The sequence below is a fragment of the Carex rostrata genome, chromosome 12, assembly GCF_964058835.1.
Source record: "Carex rostrata chromosome 12, lpCarRost1.2, whole genome shotgun sequence".
In the NCBI taxonomy this organism is placed as follows: Eukaryota; Viridiplantae; Streptophyta; class Magnoliopsida; order Poales; family Cyperaceae; genus Carex; species Carex rostrata.
Genome location: NC_135929.1, coordinates 3,829,453 through 3,853,654, shown reverse-complemented (window position 1 = coordinate 3,853,654; position 24,202 = coordinate 3,829,453). Strand labels below are relative to the sequence as shown.

The following is a 24,202-nucleotide window of genomic DNA, read 5'->3' as shown; positions in this document are numbered from 1 at the left end:
TTCAACACACTTCTATTTTTATGTTTTTTCTCAAAAATAATTATCAAAATATACATAGAATTCAAAAAATTTAGGATTGTCCTCACTTTCAGAGGTGGACTCACATAGTCCTAGGTGGATAGTGTATTAAAAACGGTCCGGTCCAAACCCGATCGGGCCACGGGTTGGCGGGGTATACGGGTTCGGTTCTTTGAGGTCAACCCAAATCCGTGCTCAACTCTTGGTTTCCATGGTCCATGGTCTGGTCCAGACTCTTTTTTTTTTTTTGGGGGGGGGGGGGGGGGGGGATTTTTTTTGAATTCTAGGGGTTGGAAGGGGTTGGGGAGCGTTGGAGGGGATCTCGGGCGGATTGGAGGGGGTTTAGCACGGGTTGGGGTGGTTTGGAGGGCGTTTAGCACGAGTTGGAAGGGGTTAAGTTCGGTTTGGCACATTAGGACGGTTTGTCACGGGTTGGAAGGGGTTAGGTCCGGTTTGGCACGGTTTGGAGCGGATTTAGTCCGGTCCGGTCCGGGTTCAGTCCACGGGTTGGAACTGGTAGGGTTTAGCACGGGTTGGCTCAAAAAACTTGAATCGAATCCTTCCTAAACCCGTGCCTAGCAAAGGGACGGTCCGGTCCGGTTCACGGGTTGGCCGGTTCGATCTTGGACCGGGCGGGTTTTATCACAACACTAGGTGGGGGCAGCTGTCCTTCTTGGATTTTGAGTTTTAGTGGAGATCGGAATGTTCCGGTCGACTTTGCCCTCCGAAATTTTTTTTGCCCCCTCTTTGAATGTTTGATTTGTAATTCGAGTTAAATTTAGAGTTAATATTAAAATAAATTTGTTGGATTATAATTGGTAATTAAAATTATAGGTTAGAGAATCAGAAATTACAAGTCAGAGTATTGGAAAATATAAGTTAAAGTATTAATTTTTATCAAGCACTTAAATTGATTTAAATCCGATTCGATAAATTTTTACCCCCCTTCTGATGAAAATTCTGATCCTCCCCTGCTTGCTTTCTTTCTTTCTTTTTTCAAAGTATACTTGTGTTTCTATGTTTTAGAAAAAAAAAAACAACCTAATATTCAAAATAATTCTAAAATTTGTCCTACCTTATTTTTATTTTTTTGACAGAGCTTGTTTTGAGCGTTTTAAGAAAAGAGCTGCTTATTCCAATTCTTCAAGTCTATGTCTAAAAAAGACTGACCACCGAAATTTGAAGAACATGCAGCCTCTATTTCACAAGCTTTACAAACCTATTGTAGCCTTTTTTTTATGACAGACGAGATTCTTGTTTTTGATAAGCATGCATGATGCATGACGTCGTCATTTGGCCATGTCTGTCTTGTTAATTAGTTACCAGGGTACATATTGAATAAAAAATTATAGGGGAGTAATCTCCGGAGACATGGGTACATGTAGCCCCTGCCCATAAAGCTAGCGCTGGTGTAAAATAATTCGATACGGTTAAGCCTTTCACATGGGCCTATGGGAGATTATTTTATAAGAGGTGCATGGTGAGGAAAGTTTTTATTCATACAAATTATTTCCCAAATTTCAATAACAAAATGAATATAACTATTTCGGTTAAAAGTGTACTCTTAAGTATTGCATATTTATCTTAACTATTTTAGTTCCATCTTTTTGGGTTTTTTTAGACAGAGATGGGTTAAGCTTCTCAAAGTATATTTACAAAATGGAAATTTAGCCAGATTTCGAACATGGAATCTCCGAAAACATTTTATTAGCCACTAACCAAAAACTGCTTTCATTTTAGTTCCATATCTATTATAATTAAACCAAGAATAAAGCATCAAAACTCCAACTATACTTCCTAACCTATATTTATTTTATATTCAGTTTCAAAGCATTAATATTCCGGTTAATTCCACAGCATCAGCATGGTATTTACATGTGAAAACAGTACCAACTTTGGAGTATCTTATTGACCAATATTTCTGAGTATCCTAAGCAAATAATATGCATGCATGATCGATGCAGCGATGTGAACTCAAATAAAATGAAGGATCACAAATGGCACAGTACTATCCCAATTGACACAACTTGCCAATTTGTGCCGGAAGCTGCAATTGCTCAAAACAAAAAATGATGGCCCCAATTTGCTATTGCACGTGCAAATGGCCAGACACAGAGAACTGAGAGAAGAGAGAGGGTAGAGAGAGAAACACCTAAAGGAGCTTGTGACATAAGAAGACAAGTAAATGGCAACAACCGTAGCCTCAATGCCTCATAATATCTCTTAATCCAATTTTATTATCAAGATTCGCCGATTCATTTTTTGGGGTTCTTTATAATCTTCTTATGAAATCTTCCTAATCTTATATTAAAAGATCAAAAAGGCATGTTTGCTGGTGCTATTATGTGAAGAATATTTGTTAATTAAATTCGCTCTGGCTCTGCCACAGTCCAAACTAATACTACGGTAAACCCACTGATTGAGTACAATGGTTTGTGAGAATATTTGTAGTGCCAGTTTATTAAAGAAGGAAACATATTATTTGATAATTGGTACTATATTTTTCAAATTAATTTAAATATAATTAATGATAAAAAAAAGTTTACATGTGTTTTGTTGGTATAATAAATTAACATACTAATTGAATTGTATATAATTTGAACGTCATTGATGATGCAATTAAAATCGTTACTTGCATTTATTTGAATTTTAAATTATTTAATGAACAATAAATTATGCACAAAATTTCACCAACTTTTTTTATAGACATGATACGTGTATTGTATATTGGATTTTAATTTGAATATCATTTTTCGAAGAATGTCAAAAATCATCAGAATTTTCATTTGTCAAGTGATCCCCTACAAAAATTATATATGTAGCATTTCTTTTTATTAACTTCTGATGCAAAGGTTTAAGCCCCACCCCTTTTCATTAACTAATTTTTTCTTTAACAACAATGAATTATTTGTAAAGGAAAACAAAATCAGTGTTTCGAACTTCTAGTTTGAATTCAAAGTTAAAATATTAATGTAAATAGAAGGTTTTGACAAGTTTTGATATCAAACTTCTGAAAAATATAAATTTAGACCTAATTGTAAATTTGCAACCCAATTTTTTTCATTTATCCAAGGAAAAGTCGTTATCCAACTGCAATCCTAATAAAACTCTTATCCAATAAGATAACATGAGATATCGTGAATAAAATTAACCACGTCGTTATCAGTTTCGTTACGGCACGCTGTGTCATACGTGTTGGTTACATAACGTGATTCGTGTGTCGCATGACGTATCTATTCATATAATATATCTTCATTCGATCAAATATGACACGTCACAGTACGTCACACAAACTGATTCAATCACATCACATCACCATCACGACATTGATTCCATATTTCCATTTATTTTATAATAATTTCTTATTTTTCATTTTTTATTTTTTCCCTAAACTAACTTAAAAACATAATCAGTCACGTTTAATAGCATAATTATACTTGACGTAATTATTTACATACGTAACTGTGTTTTATCATTTTAATTATATCATATCATATTTACGTCACATAAAAACTTATGTCATGATATGATGTACCAACATTTTAATTATGTCACATTACGATTTCGCTTCACTTCAGCTGATGCGAGGATTGATTCAAATCTACAACAACAAAAAAAATAGGAAAAAAGAAAATCAAGTACTACAATTTCCAAACTATAATGGCACATGAATACACCGTGAAAAGTGGGGCATCGCTAAAGAGTGACGTGGCATTGCCATGTCTCTTTGTTCTTGGCTTCCTTCTATTTTTTTCTCTCCTCCTATCCTGTGACCTTCTTCCTTTCCCCTACTTTGGAAGTCTCCATGATTCTCAATATTAGAGTCAAACTCTTTGTTTCTTTCCTCTCGCATTTATTCGCCGATTCACCATTTAGCGTTGTATCCATTCTACCTCCTCTTTAGACATTTGAGCCCAATTTTGGCCCCTAATTAAAGGCGATTATTGTGCACGACACTTTGCCTCGTGTATCCTACCAACTATTTATTCAATTTTGTTTATTAAATTCAAGTAGGTCTGATTTTGGGTTCGTTTCTAGCGGTACAAATACCTTAGAAAGCACTAGACCTAAAAGTTTGGATCCTGTTTTTGGAACTGACATGTAAGCAAGCTTATTGGGTAGAGAAAAAATAAATGTGCCGTTGATGATTTGCTTGCGTTTGTGTTATTCCCATACTAGGGAATTATTGGAAATTGTACTTTTTTAATGGTGTTAGTGTACGTAGTTGTGCTTCAAAATTCTAAAGACAATGGCGCCAAAATTATTTTAAAGCAGTTGTACAACTTTGGATAGATAGTTATTTGTTATAACTTATAACCGTTGTGTGATGTACAAATTAGTAGTAATTAATGTAGAAATTTGACAAAAAGATACAATTAAGTAAATAACAAAAGTTAGAACTATATAAACAATATGAAGGACGACATACAATAAAAATGATATCTTATTTGTTATCTTAAAAAAAAAAAATTATAAATGTGTTTTTTTTTATTTATTTCTTAAATAGTTCGTATCTATTTTAGGATGATTTGAAAGACATTTAGTCTTCCAATAAAGAATTTAATATTTTTTAAATAGGAGTTTTAATAAATTTATGATAGATGACTAATTAAATTTCAAATCTCAAATTTGATATACGTCATTTAAATAATAAGAACATATATGTAATTTTATTTTTTTAATTTGAACAATACTTGTAAAAAATTTGACTAAATGTATTATAAAAGTTGGATATAATTTTTTTGACAATAATAGTAGTGTCCTCTGTATAAAAACTAAAGCAATACAATTTTCATAATCTATCAGTGTTTTGTTCATCATATATCACGCGTCGAGAAATCCTTGGTGCTTTTCAACAAAACAGCATTGAGAAAGTGAGCCGCTACATGCTTAAAACATGGTAAGCGGCACAGCATTGAATTCATTCATTCATCCTTATCTTTTCCATTCATAGCGTGCTTTTACTCGTATGTCGTATCATGTTTATCATCATTGCGATACTGGTAAATCTTTTATCATGAACCTAAATATGATTGCAACTTTGCAAAGATAGTGGTAAATGGTAAAATCTATAATTCTTTTGACCATCAGTTTTCACGACTATGAACTGTCTAGTGGAGTGTTGACTGCTTATCTAGTCATGGTAATAATAATTAGGTTAAATGTGTGTCGGTGCATGCTTCATGCAGAGGCATTATTAACCTACACATAATAATGAGCACACTAATCAATCATGTTAATTAATTCATTAATTTCGTTTTTGTTCTTTTGGAAATTTGTACTGAATAATTGATAGCTACCAAGTTTGCTTGGTGACTACAGTTAATCACCACAGTTGTTTGACTGAAATTCAAAATTCTCAAATTTAACTTGCTGTGCTTTGATTTGACTAAGCCTTTAATTTGTTCATTACTTCTAGTACACTAGTGTCTTTTTTTTCGTTTGTTGTTCAAACAAGAAAGCAATGACTGCTCTTTTTGCTAAATTCGTATAGCAATCATATATGCACAAATAGTGATTTTTCCTGCACAGCTGGTACAAGAATAAATCGTACCGTCTTTCTTTGGTAGCACAGTATTACTGCTCTTAAACCCGCTAAGCAAGGACAAAATTGAAATAGGATCAGTGAAATTTAAAACAATTTGAGTAATTAAGCAGTGAGTAATTTTTCTGCTAGGTGATATGTACCGTATATTAAATTTTCTAGGTGATATATGTATATTCTCTGGCATAAATATAATGGCAGTACGTGTTGGGTCATTACGGGTATTTATATATGAGTCCTATGATCATAATCGGATGGTTTAAATCATAGTAAATTAGTTAATCTAAAAGGTGAAGATATAATTAATTAGGAGGGTTCAAATGTCTTCATTTTTGTGTCTTCATTATGCCTTCATTTTTAAAAGCTTAAAAGTCAATATAAAACCGTTGAATATGATCTACATTATTCTATGTGTAAAAAAATAATGACATTTCAACTTTGTTTTGGTTGTCATCAAAAGTTCATAAAAATGTACTAATGTAAATAATTTCTAAATGTTGATTTTTCAACTTATTTATTCACATAAAAACAAAATCGAAATATGATACCTAACTATTTACCATACTTAAACGTTAGAGGTCAAGCCACCGAACTATTTACTATCCACAATATTCGGATTTCGAACATGTGATCTCCCACACAGAGAGCATTATCTTTGTCACTTTTAAATATGTTACACATTGATTTAGTGCGCACAGTTATGTTAATTAATAATATGAACGAAATGATAGGGTGGTAGCACAGTTGGTTAGGAGACAAAAATTTAGAATTGTGGTTAAATAAAGATCAATAGTTAGAGCTTCTCTCACAACTTTGTAGCTTCTGCGAAATTTTCAAAATTATATATATATATATATATATAGGCTGTGGCTAATTTGCTGCCGGCAGCATTTCTGCCGGTGGTGCTGCCACTGTTTTTTCTATTTTTTGTTGTTCAAACGACAAATCTAAACCGTTAGATGTTTAATCTATATTATAATCTACTTGGAGACCAAATTTTACATTTTTTGGAATTTGTTTACTATATATTAAGCTGGTTTGAAAACCGCTGATTTCAATGCTGCAGAAATTTACTGGAATCAGCGGTTTTCAAACCAGCTTAATATATAGTAAAAAAATTCCAAAAAATGTAAAATTTGGTCTCCAAGTAGGTTATAATATAGATTAAACATCTAACGGTTTGGATTTGTTGTTTGTACATCACACGGCTAAATATAACCCCGGCAGCACCTCTGCTGAAATGCTGCCAGCAGCAATTTAGACAGACCCTATATATATATATATATATATATATATATATATAGATGAGGGATCAAGTTACAATAATTTTTGAGTTACAACAAGTTACCACAACTATTTTCTACATTTTCAAAGTCCAAATCGTCGACCCAACCCGTTAGATGTGATCTCTACAATAAAATGTGCTTGGAGACCAAATTTTATATTTTTTTGGAATATTTTTACTATTTATTAAGATGGGTACAAAATTCAATGGTCTGAATTTGACGAGTTTTTGTACTCATCTTAATAAATAGTAAAAAAAAATCCAAAAAATATAAAATTTGGTCTCCAAGCACATTTTATTGTAGAGATCACATCTAACAGTTTGGATCGACAATTTGGACTTTGAAAATGTAGAAAATAGTTGTGGAAACTTGTTGTAACTCAAAAATTGTTGTAACTTGATCCCTCCTCATATATGTATATATATATATATATATATAGAGAGAGAGAGAGAGAGAGAGAGAGAGAGAGAGATGAGCTATCGTACATTGCAATGTATAGCATTCTTTGTACATTAGACTATAAATCACGTGATTCAAAGTCCAAAATAACCGATCCAAACCGTTCATCTTGTTGTCCATATTAATGTGTTTGGAGACCAAATTTTATATTTTTTGAAATTTTTTTACTATTTTTTTTAGATTTATTGAAAATCACTGTTTTCAGACAAATCTGGACCATAAAAAAAACAGCGATTTTCAATAAATCTAAAAAATAGTAAAAAAATTCCAAAAAATGTAAAATTTTGGTCTCCAAACACATATTAATATGGACAACAAGATAAACTGTTTGGATCGGTTATTTGGACTTTGAATCACGTGATTTATAGTGCAATGTACAAAGAAGGCTATACATTGCAATTTATTGTAGCCCATCTCTCTCTCTAGCCCATCTCTCTCTCTCTATATATATAGAGCAAGTCTACCATACATTGCAATGCATAGGTATTTTTGTGCATTGGACTATAAATCACCGAATTCAAAGTCCAAATGACCAATCCAAACTGTTAATCTTGTTCTCCATATTAATATGTGCTTGGAGACCAAATTTTACATTTTTGAAACTTTTTTACTATTTATTAAGCCACTTTGAAAATCGTTGATCCAACGGTAACAGTAAAATCAAAAGGCACTGTTGGATCAGCGATTTTCAAAGTGTCTTAATAAATAGTAAATTTTTTTTTTAAAAAGTAAAATTTGGTCTCCAAGCACATATTAATATGGAGAACAAGATGAACGGTTTTGATCAGTCATTTGGACTTTGAATCCGGTAATTTATAGTCCAATGTACAAAAATGCCTATGCATTGCAATGTATGGTAGCCTTACTCTCTCTCTCTCTCTCTCTCTCTCTCTCTCTATATATATATATATATATATATATATATATATATATCTCCATTCTATTATTATGCACGTTGGGTGTCCGATCCGCCAACGGCTACGATTGAGAGATGAAACTTCGGATTTGATCTCAGCTCTCCAATTACTTAATTTGTCTTCTTTTGATTAAATGCATCTCTTTTATGTATAGAAGTCTAAATTTAGTTAAAAACATACTCACCACATGTGCTGCCACACGATACGTTACAATTGAAAATGAACAAATTCTGAAATATAGCTATATATTTATTTGTTTCCTTATTCCTTTATTTCCATATTTTTTTCCTCTTCAATTGAGAAGATTCCACCTTCCATTTTCTTATTTATTGTTTCTTTACTTCTTCGTTTCTATACGAATCACAATGGAAATCATTTTTTTTAATTTCCTTATTTTTTTTTGTTTCTATACATATTGGTGTGGGCAATTTAGAATATATTTCCAATATATAATATATCAATGTGTGTATGTGTGTGTGTATTCTAAATTGGAAACAAAGAAGAATATAAATTGGAACATGTGTGTGAATATATATTTTTCTTATTATATGTGTGTGTGTATACATCCTATACATACAAACGATAACACTTTTTATTTATGTTTTTTTATATCATATTATATGTTGATATTGAATTGTTGTATGATATTTGATATTAGATTCGAATCGAGTTATTATTTGATATCATTGGTACTTAAAAATAAAAAATCATCACATCATCAAATTGTTATCAGAGATCACGATTAAAGTTAATTAAAAATACATAATCATATAAATTTTCTATTAACATGTGTTTTAATTTTTAGATAATTATTATTTTCATTGATATATTTGTTTCTTATAATATGTCCCCGTTGCAACGCACGGGTATGGTACTAGTATATATATAGAGAGAGATACACACACACAGAGGGGGGGGGGGGGGGCTAAGTTCAAAATATTTTTTCTTAGTCTCGGGAACAAACGACTCGGTTTTCCAATTTTTAAAGTCCAAACAGTCGATCCAAACTGTTAGATGTTCAATCTATATTAAAATATGCTTGCAGACCAAATTTTATATTTTTTTAAATTTATTTACTATTTATTAAGATGGTTTGAAAATCGCTGTTTTTCAATGGTGCAGAATTTAAATAAAAACAACGATTTTTAAACAATCTTAATAAATAGTAAAAAAATTCTTAAAAAATGTAAAATTTTGGTCTCCAATCACATTTTAATATAGATTGAACATTTAATAGTTTGGATCGACTATTGAACTTTGAAAAATGAAAAACTGAGTCGTTTGTTCCGGAGTTAGAAAAAAAACATTTTGAGCTTAGCCATTCTCTCTCTCTATATATATATATGGGATGGGCTACACTATTCCATGGAGTAAAACGTGTTTGTACTCCACGCCGTATTTTCATTTTGAAAATCCAAACGACCGATCTGAACTGTTAGATGTGATCTCCATATTGAAATGTGCTTGGAGACCAAATTTTATATTTTTTGGATTTTTTTTTACTATTTATTAAGCATTTTTCAAAATTTTTGTTTTGCTGTGAACAATAAAAAACAGTAAAATTTTCTGGACCATCGGATCAGCAATTTCAAAAATGCTTAATAAATAGTAAAAAAATTCCAAAAAATGTAAAATTTGGTCTCCAAGCACATTTCAATATGGAGATCACATCTAACGGTTTGGATCAGTCCTTTGGATTGGCATGGAGCACCAACTCATTTTACTCCATGGAGTAGCGTAGCCCATCCCTGTATATGTATGTGTATATATATATATATATGGAGTAAAGCTAGGTTGTGTGATGTGCTCACCAAGAGAGTTTGGTGAGCACAACTCCAAAAGTTCATTGGATCGACTTCAAATGCCGAATCCAAACCGTTAAAATCCATGTACTTCATAAGTGATGCATGTACATGCAAAATTTTGAAAGTTTCGAGTTTATTTGCTACACGGTCAAGCGGTCAAAGAAATTAACATTTTATAAGTTAATTTATAAGTTGTTTTATATATTCAATTTTTATTATTTCTTTGATCGCTTGACCTTGTAGCAAATAAACTTGAAACTTTGAAAATTTTGCATGTATATACATCACTCATGAAGTTAATGGAATTCAACGGTTTGTATTCGGCATTTAACGTCGATCCGATATACTTTTGGAGTTGTGCTCACCAAACTCTCTTGATGAGCACATCACACCCTAGCTTTACTCTGTATATATGAACGAAATTTCTTCCATAGACCAAATTAATTTTTTCCATTTTCCTTTTATATATACCATCATTTGAATCACACAACTGCATGGCAAGAATGTTATAGAAGCTACAATAACGAACTTGAAGCAAACTAGATCCTTATAATATAAACATCAGGGGTGTCAATGGGTACGATACGGATGGGGTGGAACTATTTCCACACCCATATTCACTAAGAATTAATCTTACCCATACCCTATCCATACCTATTAAGAATTTGCCTTACCCTGTCCTACCCATACCTGTTAAGATTAGTGGGTAACAAAACGGTAGTGGGTGAATAACGAATAATACAAATATAATAATTTTATTAATTTTTCAAATAAACCATCAAAACTTATCATGCCATACATTTGCAATCACAATTATTAATATAAAATTAAAATATAAATATGCAATTAGAATTAAGTAATAGTTTTTTATTAAGAAAAAAAATCAAAATCACTAATATTTCTTCTAACAAATTCAATTCTTTAACTAAATAATAAAACATTCAAATAAAAAAGTAAAATGTTTAGCATGATATTCTTCTTATGATTTAATTTATTTTATATAATTACCCGTTACCCAACGGGTATGAAATAATCTTTACCCGTACCCATACCTGTATATCTAACGAAAAAAAATTCTTATCCATACCCATACCCAATAAGTTAACGAAAAAAATATCTTACCCATACCTATCTTATCAAATACGATACGGGTAGAGTAAACAGGTAAACGGGTGTCATTGACACCCGTAATAAACATTGATGTTTAATTAATCCCATTTATAGCAAGCATGGCGGTCCAACGCTTATCCAAGCAAAACTGATTTGATGAATCTCCTAGCCATATAATTAACGAATTTGATGGTTTGATTGACACGTGAACATTAATATGTTTCTCATACATAATTCCCAGTATTAATTAGATAAATATGATATGTAATATTCAATTCATATAACAGGAGCTTCTAACACCATTAAAATTTAGAACTAACTCCGCTGCTCTCCAATAGAAGAGCATGACTCTATTATTCCAAATCTAATTGTTCATCTGCATTGAGAATCGTGCATAAAAAAATTTAACGGTTAGATTTTAAATAAGAGAGTCTGCTCTCCTATTTGAAGAGCAGTGGAGTTCGATCCTTAAAATTTATACTCACAAATGAATTTGATGACTGCATAAATTAATATTATGATCCAGCCAGAGGCCTAGAAAAGTAATTTCATTTTCGCCTGATACCAGTATCCAGCCACTTGTAGTTTTGATAACTGTAAATTCATTGCACCATTGAAGTAATACAAACGGAAGAACAGTAAAATGAAAGCCTCCAAGGCTCCGACCCCCATCTCACGTCACTGACACAATACTCACGAGGCCCAATCAAGAGAACTGGGATTCCCTGTAACAGTCTGAGGACACCAAACGGTGTGGCCAATTACTTTTTTTGAGTAAGAATAGGAATCATGCTCCTATTTTATTAACCACAATTGGTTACATGGTTTCAAGGGCTTTGAGAAATAGCCCTTTGACGGATTTACAAATGGTCAAGGAAATGAAAAAAGAAAAGAAAAAAAAGATTAATTTTCTGTAAAAAAATCAAAACAAGCTTCACATAACTTTTGGATTTGAGAATTTCCACTGAATCGTCACTTCTTCTGCTAGATCTTCAATCGTTTGAAACTGTTCTTGGAACAGTCTTGCACAGCGCTCTCGCCATATTATAAATATTGCAATTAGTAATAATCCCCTGAATTCCTTAGGCTTCTTGTTATCAAGCAACGTTACTTCATAGTCTATATCTCCAGTGAATTGTGCACTATGTTGAGGAAATAGTAGGTTGAAAATCCGAGTGTATAGTAGCTTCGAGAACACACATTCTCTAAATAGATGCATAGAAGTTTCTTGTGACCCTCGACGGTGTGGCCAATTACTGACTACCCATTTTTTAAACTTTTTAAAGGACTACATCACTACAAGAATATCCTCTAAAAAATGAATTCACATCCTCTCAGGTTACCGGACTGAGTGCAATTGAATCGAATGGTCCAAATTTGATCTTTTAACTTGGCACAAATCTCAAAGCACAAATAATACTGCCCCTCAGCCATTCCGAGAAAGAACCGGATGAAATTAAATCTGAACCGTCAGGGGTGGACCTAGGATTTTCGTCAGGGGAGGCAAAAAAAATCGAATCAGATTTAAATAGCTTATATGATTTAAACTCATTAACTAATTGAGTACTCAATAAAAAACAATATTTTGACTTATATTTTTCAATACCCTGATTTATAATTTATGATCCTATAACTTATAATAAATATTATCAATCATAATTCAAAAAATTTATTTTGATTTGAACATTAAATTTAACTCCAATTACAAATTAAACATACATAGAGGCAAATTTTTTTTCAGAAAAGTACAAAATCAATCAATATTAATAGATCACCGTTAAAACTCGAAATCCAGAAAGATGCTGCCTCGCCGGCTAGAGTAGATCCGCCCCTGTGAACCATCCTTTTCAATTATGTTGAGTCAGCTACCTGGGGGCATATGGAGCCTACAAAATAGTAGCACTACTCACCTCTTTATTAGGTTCGGAAGTTGAGGAACTTTGGGCTTACAATTTTGTAACTATTGTATCAAGTTGCTGATATGTGGGACCCAAATATTCAGGTCAGTTGATCACTGCAGGGATAATAATCCGAAACTATGCACAGACAATCTGAGAACAATATCTTTTTTCATACGACACGTCCAATGTTTTTTTACCATTTGGCGACAGCCTCTTTCTCTCCTCCTACTATATGTTCTCTCCATTCTCTCAAAGTTTCTCTTAAAACCTTCTCTCGTTTTAGCGAAGAAAAAGAAAAGAAACTACACATTCCCTCTCACTTTCTGTCTTCGTTCTCTTTCCAATAATGGATAGAAACAAAAACAGCCATGGCGGAGGCATCAAGCACCGCCTTACACAAATTCTCCTTCGCTCCGCTTGTACCGCTTCCACCTCCAACACCACCACCTCCTTCGTATCCATTTCAAAGAACAGTACTAATCAAGAAAGAGAAGGAGAACAGCCTGATACGCCTTCCCTGTCGATGCTTTTACAAGAGCACCGACGCGAAAAACAAGCAAGTTCCCCGACCCCAAAGCTTGAAAAAAGCTCTTCGCTGCGTACCACTCCGGTGATTCAAGTCTCGATAGACTGTGGAGGGAGGCGTGCTCTTCATGTTGCCAAACAAAACCATGTACCGGTACCAGTCAAGGAAGAAGAAGAGAACAAGAAAAAGAAGAATAGCAATGGCAGTTACCACAGCAGCAAGAAGAGCTCCCCTGTTTCACCTTCTTCTCCAGCTACAAGGTATTACTACTCCAATCAGGAGACCAGAAGAAAGAAAATTGTGGGGAAACCGAGAAAGAAAGAGATAAAGAAGTTACAATCAAACCCTTATGGATTTAGTACCTCTTCCTCTGCACATAGTGACATGGAGCCTGGTTTATTCAGTAGCGAAGGAGAAGATGAAGAGACACAGACTCTGTTCTCTTCTAAGAGCTTCTCCTCTGACTCATCAGAGCTTTACCATTGTACCAATAAACCGAAATCCCTTCATGTGCAACCGAGGAAGGCCATAGAGAGCCCTAGACGTAATACTAAGAGAAATATAGAAGTAAACAAGCATCCGGTTTCAGTCTCTTCAAAGGATAGAAAGGTACCAGATAGTGGCATTAGTTCCTTCACTGGTAAAAGTACCAGTATCAGTACCAGTACAGGTACTGGGTCAGGTCGCGCGGTGGTGAAGCGTTCCAGCAACCCTTACATGGATTTCAGGAGTTCCATGGTAGAGATGATTATAGAACAGAAGGTGATTAGTGCAAAAGAAATGGAGAGGCTTTTGCAATCTTATCTGGCCTTGAATGCAACGAATCACCATCCTGTTATAGTAAGAGCATTTGAAGATATATGTGAAGCCATATTTAGCGATGAATAATTAACACTGTGTTAATTCTGACTTCCTGAATTTTTGTTTTGTTTTGTTTTGTTTTGGTTTTATCAATTGTTTTCTTGTAACATTTGTAGTGTTAGGATGGGAAATTAATTAAGGTTGATCGTTGATTGCCATTGCTGTTAGATTGTGATTTGATCCAATTAAGTATCTCTGTTTTTATATACTATGTACACTTATTTTAAGGATTGGATGCTCTCCCTTTCAAGACTTGTTTCTAAGGTGTGAATGGTTGGCTTTCTTATACTAGGTTAGATAAGATTCAATATGAAAAAAATCCAAAGAAAACTTGAGACCGGTATCGAAACCTTTGAAAACATACAGAAATGTAATTGATTATTTATTGATTATTATTTTTTTTGGGAGGAGGTTTAGTGGGGACCCGTTATGTTATGTGCAAGACTGCTGTTGTATGGATTGAAAGCGAACTGAGCTACAGGAGCGCAGCAGAAGTTGGAAATATGGTACAGACAGATAATGTTAAGAATACAATTAGATATCCAAAAAAAAAAAAAAATCCAAATATTATGAAGAGTAAGTCATTGACAAAAAAAAAAAAAATAGTATTATTGTTAGCGTCTTTTATAGCTAACCATTTGTTTAAATTTTATGCGAATATATATAAGTCTGCTTTTAATAAAATGGCAAAATAAAAAAAATAGAAAGGTCATGACTGATGAGAAACTAGCATTTTGAGCTTATTCAAAGGCTTAACTAGCATTGTCTCTTTGTGTGGGGTCAATGGAACCCCAAAACCAACCAGTTGTTGGCCTGGTTTAGGTTTCGCAACTCTGAAGACTGAAACCCACCAGACTACTTTGCACAGAGTAAGAACCTAAAAAAAAAAACATTGCACGGACCTGCCTTGGCATGTACTTTGCCACTTAGACATGGGCATATACAAAGGCATAGAAAAAAAAAAATATATATATAAAGGTTTAAATATTCCTCCATTTTACGTCTTTATTATGCCTCTAATTTTTAATTTTATAATAACAAGACTTTTAAAATTTATATATAAAAAATAAAATATTAGATTTGATATGTATTATTTTTTCTACATACACATAAAGTTATCATTTTTAATAAGTTAAAAAATCAATGTCAGCAAAATATTCACATCAATGTGTTTTTGCAAGCTTTTAAACAAACTAAAACAAAAGTTAAAATTGTATTTTTTTTTACACATGCATATATAGAAGAAATGACATAGATTACAAATTACAAATTTAAGTTATTAAAGTTTTAAAAATTGATGTATTGAAACCCTCATAAATATATCCTGATTCCTGCATATGTTATTTATTAATGAAAATAATTACATACTAAGGCATTGCTTCCGCTTTATTTTTTTCCCTTCATTTCTTATTGTATGTTTTGGTTAATATTCATCTTTCCCCAATTTTGGAGCAATAAAGTATTAGCAAAGCATAAAATATTTAATCGCATAAGAACCAATAAATAAGTAATGCTCTATGTATAACAGTGTCGAAAGTCATAAGTTTAAAATTCGAGTGAATTGTTTTTGTCGATATTTACCGTTAAGAAGCTTGACACCAACTTTATCTTAAAAAAAAATTAAACAAATTAAGCAGAAGACAAGTGTATGTAACTTATTTCAACAATGAAAATTGTAACTGCTACATACTCGGCTAGTGCCAGAAAAAAAAATGAAGTGATGCTTTGATTTTGGGCTTCTCTCTCCTCCGCAGAAACCCACAAAAAGACATTGTTATTAGGTGGCACCTAATTATCTCCTGAGTGGGGCTGTGGGATGAGATATAGCGGAAATAAATCTGCTGTCATCCTTCACTCATGAACAGTAATTATACCATCTCTTATTTTACGAATCCGGCCGTTAATATTTTTTTGAGATGTGTGTACATAAAAGTTCTGTAGTTGCTTTGAGATTCGTTCTCGAAAAATCATTAATGGTTGGATTCTAAAGAGGAGGAATTGTAGAAATACTGTTCATGAGTAGAGGATTGCAGTAGATTTATTTCCGAGATATATCACAGTGCGTATCCTCTGAGATATCTCAACTTTTACGTGACCGACATGTCCGGTGCCTATTTGGGGGTGATGTGGGGGTCAGTATTATATGTGATTTAAGATTCGTGCAGAGCGTATTTAAACGGTTAAGATTTTCCATAAAGTCACGCAAAGTTTGAGATATGATGCGAATTCTATCACGTATAACCTCATAGTTAGTCATAGGAATCAACCTTGATTTTCTTTTTCTTTTTCTTGAGCCGCCTAGCTAGGTGTATCCTAGCATTACTCGAACGGATCAGAAAAAAAAAAAAAAAAATTTATAATGTCACAATCCAAATAAAGAGGTGGTCCTAACCTAATCAATCAATCAAATATTTTTATATGGATGGTTCGGGTTAAATATGAATTGAAGCAAACAATACCAATTGCCAAATATATACTAAATTATTGTCAAGTTTTTATAATTATTTTTTTGAAGATTTAAGTATCATTTAAACAAGAACTGTAAGTCAAGTGCATTATGCAATGGTCCTGTTGGATATCCTTATATGAAGAAAAATCCAATGAATTGAACAAAAAAATAGACAAAATAAATCATCGTGATACCTTGACTTGTGAACGGTGGCAACTGGCAAACCTGAAAGTATATTTCCGTAATAATAAGATGCCAGAAAAAAAAAGGAATACGAAGTTCACCTGAATTATTATGCATCTGGAATTTTTTACTGTCAGACAATAAGGTCCCACAGTCAAAGATGCACCGAATAAACCCAAAATCATTTTTTCAAAAATTGCAGGGCCATTTCTAGGGTTTAGTGGGCCCAGGTCAGGTTAGCATGCATTTGGATATGTTTTGTTAGGTGTAGACAAGCGTTGTTGGTTTCAATAAAGCCCGGAGAAATCTGGCCTACAATTTGAGTCAGATTAAGTGTACCTGGGCTTGTTTTTCTCACCACATCCATACAATCTGATACAAATAGCAGCACAAGGCCGCAAACTAACAAATGTTACACACCACCATTTTTGTCCGCCTATGAGAGCCATACGCGTTATCATGTTCTCTTAAAAGGGACTACACTACATACATGTTCTCAAAATTAAAATCATTGCGATTTTTTATTTGTTTGTATCTGTGAAGTTGCGATTGTGGTGAATCTTTGGACCTAAATATCTATTATGGCGTAAAGTAAGCAACTTTTGTAATTTTTGTCGAGTTTATGGATATATCAACTTTCATATAAATAAGTGAAACATAGAAATTTTTATTTATACCATAATGAAAAATCAAATAAATTAAAACACTCTGATTTTGGGAGAATTCCACATCTACTCGGGCTGTCAAACTAATCTGTGGCTCCATTATTGAGGGGCTGCAGATTGATTTGGCGGCGCCCCAAAAACCCAAGAAATGCACTGTAATATTAAATAAATTTAAGTTTTGAGGGGTCTCCAACCAGTTTGCGCTCCCCTATGAATGAGGCCACATATTAGCTTGGTGATCTTTTTCTCATAATTTAAGTGTTTTTTTTTTTTTGAAAATATATAAATAAAAATTTCGGCAAGAAGACCAACTATAATAGAGAATTACATCTAAAGTAGTTTACTGGAATATCGTTTTTTTTTTTCTTTTTTTTATTCCAATATGCATGCTCTTCCAGCATGGGGAAGCTTTACTCTCGTCTAGTTCCAAATATAACTCCCAACTATAATTCAGTCGATATTAATGTACCAATCAGATACTAATGGTTGGTGCCTTGTTTTTCTTCACTGAAAAATAGTAATAGTAATAGTAATAATAATAATAATAATAATAATAATAATAATAATAATAATAATAATAATAATAATAATAATAATAATAATAATAATAATAATAATAATAATAATAAGAGGACGGTTCAAATGCCTTCATATTTTTGTGCCTCTATTATGCCTCCATCTCTCTTTATTATTTTCAAAGTTCAAACAGTCGATTCGAACCGCTCAACCTAACCTCCATACTAAAATATGTTTGGAGACCAAATTTTATGTTTTTTGGAATTTTTTTACTATTTTTTTAGATAGGTACAAAATCAGTAAATCTGAACCATCTAAAAACAGTATTTTTGTACCTATGTATAAAAATAGTAAATTTTTTTCTAAAAATATAAAATTTGGTCTCCAAACACATTTTAGTATGAAGGTTAGGTTGAGCGGTTCGAATCTACTGTTTGAACTTTGAAAATGATGGAGAGAGATGGAGGCATGATGGAGGCACAAAAATATGGATGCATTTAAACCCTCCTCTAATAATTAATAATAATGATGATGATGATATGAATAATTAAGAATAAGAACAAGAACCACTTCAACAATGTACCAACCAGATACTAATGTTCAATGAAATAATTATGCTTTTCAAAATTATTGGTAACGTTCCTTGCAGGAATTATTAACAAAGAAAAAAGTGGGACTAGTTTTGCATCGTAGTGGTTGTTTCACATAGACCCACTTAAAACAAACAAATCCTACCTTATCATTTTTTTTTTAAAAGGCTTTAACCCGGCCCTAGGGATTTATATTAAACTAATGTAGAGTTTTCACGAGAAATCCAAAGAAAATTTTTATATGATTGAACCCCCATATATCTTTTATTTCTATAATTTGAAAGTCTGACTCCGCCTCGGTATCTAACTGACCCATTATCTAAGTAGGGACGCATATCCTTTGTAGTGCCTCATGGTGGGACCTAATATTTTACGGTTTCATATTAACTAAAAAACAATGCCTATTCAGAGTAGTGCACGGGCAATATTATGTGTGCTTTGAGATTCGTGCAAAATTAAAATAATGATCCGGATCATCACACTCTACATAACAATACAGAGGATACAAACTCATCTAAGCAGTAGCAAGATTTCAGATACCTAATTTTTTTATCATTGGCAGGATCTCCTGTGAAACACAACATTCAAACTTTAGAGCAAAACAAAAGCCACTGTTGAGCTACCATACTACGTACAAAGTACAAACCATTATCACAAATCATTTGAACAATATAAAAGCAACAGTAAATGCTGGTACAGCTGAACAGCTATCAACCCTCCATCTTCAAAACTGGTAGGTGGAGTTTTCCATCTCTGGTGAGTTCTCAGAGGAAAAATTGCTCATAGGATCCTCCCATTGCATTGGTATATTATGCCAATATCCTATGGCTCCAAACTTAATTCTGACATTTATGAATTGTATTTGTGATAGAAACTGTTTTGTTAACCCTTAACAGTATTCCAAAAAAAAAAACTTTTAATTTTGTAGCGCTCATTATTTTATATTTTATACAAACCAATGATCCTATGACCCACCACCCGACCAATCATTTTTGTATATAGATATTTAAACCTACAATTTTTAAATTTTCATATCTACCACTAGTAGAGTTTATATTTTTATTTTAGTGTGTTTATACCGAGTTTGGCTAGTATAACATCAGTGTCATTTCAGTCTATATAACATCAACTCTAAAACCTATCAAATTGACTTCAAATGACTAATCCAAACCATTCAAACTGATTTACATTATGAGTGATGCGTTTACATACAATTTTTTTGTATTTTCGAGTTATTTTAGTATCAAATCAAGCGGTAAAAATATTGAAAAATTAATGTATTAAAATTAACTTAAAAACTCACACTTTTGACCGCTTGACTTAATACTAAATAAATTCGAAAAGTTATAAATTTTGCATGTAAACGCACAACTAATTAAGTAGATCGGTTTGAACGGTTTGGATTCACCGTTTGAAGTCGATTTGATAGGTTTTAGAGTTAGTGTTATATAGGTTGAAATGACACTGATGTTATACTAGCCAAACTCATTTATACCCTGTGTCATATTTAAACACTTTTAGGTCGAAAAGTATTTAAATATAATACAAGATATAAACAGTCGAATACTAAAGCCACTAACTTTAAAAAAAAAAAAAAAAAAAGGCGGAATACTAAATATTGACTATAACATAATGGTACTAATTATAAATAAGATAATTGTAGCATGTATCCATTAAATGGTACATTCAACTTTTTATGATACATATATTTTAAAAATATTATTCAAATTAATAATTTACAATTATAGATGTATTATCGGTTATTTAGATATGATGAATATCAAACTTGAATTAATTTATAAGTTTATTGGTCATTAATCATAAAATCATTAAAACTCCATCAATAAATCTTAAATTATTTAATGTTACACTGAAAATCGATTTGAATTTGACACACGTCCCATCAAAATAATTAAAATCATATTTATAACTTTACTTTTACAATTTAAGTATTAAATAATATTGTACTATAAATTTGATATCAACAGAAGTACTCCCATAAATATACGGCTTTGCAGATTTAAATAGTTGATAATATGGGTTTGTCTAAATTGCTGCTGGCAGCATTTCAGCAGAGGTGCTGCCGGGGCTATATTTAGCCGTGTGATGTCCAAACAACAAATCCAAACCGTTAGATGTTTAATCTATATTATAATCTACTTGGAGACCAAATTTTACATTTTTTAGAATTTTTTTACTATATATTAAGCTGGTTTGAAAACCGCTGATTTCAGTAAATTTCTGCAGCATTGAAATCAGCGGTTTTCAAACCAGCTTAATACAAAAAAAATGTAAAATTTGGTCTCCAAGTAGATTATAATATAGATTAAACATCTAACGATTTGGATTTATTGTTTGAACATCACAAAATAAAAAAAAACACCGGAAGCAGCCTATATATATAAGTCTAGATATTTGTACATGTCATTAAATATAAACGATACAACATTATCAACAAAAACATACTGTACAAGTTTAAAGCGTCGAATTGTTCGCTGCTAAAGTTAATTCAAGTTGCATTAAGATTAGCGCGTTGGCAATAGGCAGCGGAGCATGTCGTCAGAAATAGAGCGGAGTAGACCCGATGTCCAAAAACAGAGAACAGGTTTAAAATCTATGCGCACAAAATTAAAGTGGATGTACATATCTAAAAGAGAATCGGATGATCTTGAAATCCATCAAACCTAAATTAAGTCTGATATCCATCGAACCTATTATGCTCTACGTCCAAAAAAGATTAGAAATGTGAAGGAATAATAGTTTGCCAAAATTGATAAGAAGAGTGTCAAGTACAAATTTGAGGGACAAAATCCAGAGGTTTAAAAAGCTCTCTATAATTCAAAAATTCAATACCAAGATTAAATATTCTATTATCTTTGTTCTTTTGACAAACTAAATATCACTTAGTTACAATCCATTTGGTAAATTGCAATTTCTCTCAATAACAACATGTTTCTAAATCTGGCATTCAAATAATTTACCTTTAGTAGAAAACAAAAATAAACTCAGCGTTTGTCAAAAAAAGTAAAAAAAAAGTTTTTTTTACTTTTGGGAATACGAGCTGCGAGTCTTGTCCACGCCAGCTCAGAATCGCCTCTTGTACGAATCAGGTATGTTGGAAAAGGAGTTGTGCGAAGGACTGAAGTTGTCGTCATCTCACAACTTCTCTTAGATGTAATAATTCTATTATTTTGGATATTGCAATAATCGGTTTGGTGCTTATTTAGCAGATAGCGAACTATAATGAGTGTAAAATGTCTCTTGCAATTTGGCCGACACTGCTTGTTTCGAAAATTTTTGGTATGATTTATCTATTATTAATTTATTATGTTACTTGAATGACCCGAAATTATTTTTTCACACAACAAACTATACCATAATGCTTCATCAAGTGTGGGCTTACTCTACTGCAGTTATTGTGATGGCAATAGCTAAGACTATGGTACTATAAATAGCACAAATTAATTCGTAATATGAATTTGTATCTTTATTTTTAAAGTACAAACAATAAATTTGAACTGTTAAACATGTATGTTTTATTGCTTTTTTATTTGAAAATTTACTTGAAACCAAGTTTTATACATTAACACATGATGTAGCTAATAGTTGGAGGTTAAAACTTTAGTTTATGCGCCAGAAATTGCGTGGATGGAATAATAATCTTAGGGCAACTCAACGGAAAACTAAAATCCAACTATTACATAAACTAGATAGATATGAACGTTTAGCTGAATTAGACTCTTTGGATATAGTAGATCAACAACAGTGGCAAGATTGTCAATTAGATTTAAAACAATTATTTAGGGATGAAGAGATTTATTGGCAAAGTAGGGCTAACACAAAGTGGTTTCTAGAAGGGGACGCTAATACTAAGGAGTTTGGCTAGTATAACATCAGTGTCATTTCAACCTATATAACACCAACTCTAAAACCTATCAAATCGACTTCAAATAGTGAATCCAAACCGTTTAAACCGATCTACTTCATTAGTTGTGTATTTACATGCAAAATTTATAACTTTTCGAATTTATTTAGTGTTAAGTCAAACGGTCAAATGTTTGAGTTTTTAAGTTAATTTTAATACATTCATTTTTCAATATTTTTACCGCTTGATTTGATATTAAAATAACTCGAAAATATAAAAAAAAATTGTATGTAAATGCATCACTCTTAATTTAAATCGGTTTGAACGGTTTGGATTAGTCGTTCGAAGTCGATTTTTTAGGTTTTAGAGTTGGTGTTATATAGGCTAAAATGACACTGATGTTATATTAGCCAAACTCAATACTAAGTTTTTTCATATTCAAGCATCTATTAGGAAAAAGAAAATTTTTATTTTCGCACTTATAATTGATGGAGTTCTAGTGCAGGATGTTCATTTAATTAGGAATCACATCACAGGTTTTTATAAGGACTTGTTAGGGACTCCTACAGATAGAAAAGTGTTTATTCAGCCATTGTGGGCTGATTCAGAAAAACTAACTTATGAGCAACAACAGGCTTTAGAAGCACCTTTTACATTAAATGAGATTACTAAAACAGTTTTTTCATGCAACCCATCAAAGGCACCAGGCCCTGATGGATTCTCTTTCTTGTTTTATCAAACTTTTTGGGAGGATATCAAACATGATTTTATGCAATTGGTAGTAGTTTTTTTTATAATAATCAATTGGATTTAGAAAGGATTAATATGGCTTCTATTTGTTTAATCCCAAAGAAATATAATGCCAATGAAGTTAGAAACTTTAGACCAATAAGCTTAATAAATTGTAGCATGAAAATTATTACAAAATATTTAACGGATAGGCTTTCTTTGTGCATTGATGATCTGATTGATGCATCCCAAACTGCATTTATCAAAGGTAGATTGATAATGGATAATATTATAGTGGCCAACGAAGTTTTACATAAAGTTAGGTTGCATAAAGAACAAGGTGTGTTATTTAAACTGGATTTTGAAAAGGCATACGACCGAGTCCACTGGAATTTCTTGTTGGAGGTTTTACATTTGCGAGGATTTGGTGATAGGTTTATTTCTTGGATTTCCTTGTTCTTATAGAGTGAAAGATCTTGCATTAATTTAAATGGAGAATTAGGGTCTTACTTTCATTGTAAAAGGGGTTTACGTCAAGGGGATCCTCTACCCCTTTATTATTTAACCTTGTAGCTGATGTGTTAAATAAAATATTATTGAGAGCTCAACAAGCAGGTTTAATCCAAGGATTAGAAATTTTTTCTGCTTGTAGAAATATATTGAATTTACATTTCGCAGATGACACTTTACTTTTCTTGAAAGCTGATAGGAAAATGATCACTGTTCTTAGGTGGTTATTATTATGCTTTGAAAACCTTTCGGGTATGAAAATTAATT

General features: G+C 32.2%; 1 protein-coding gene across 1 annotated transcript; it reads left to right on the top strand.

Annotated features, from left to right (window-relative positions):
* The first annotated feature begins 13,286 nt into the window (after positions 1-13,286).
* LOC144563181 (uncharacterized) lies at positions 13,287-14,583 on the top strand. Its single transcript, XM_078312591.1, has one exon. The coding sequence runs from the start codon at positions 13,388-13,390 to the stop codon at positions 14,453-14,455; it is 1,068 nt and encodes a 355-aa protein (XP_078168717.1). The 5' UTR covers positions 13,287-13,387; the 3' UTR covers positions 14,456-14,583.
* Positions 14,584-24,202: the final 9,619 nt, after the last annotated feature.

Coding starts and splice junctions, on each gene's coding strand:
- LOC144563181 (XM_078312591.1), top strand. CDS start 13,388: ATGGATAGAAACAAAAACAGCCATGGCGGAGGCATCAAGCACCGCCTT.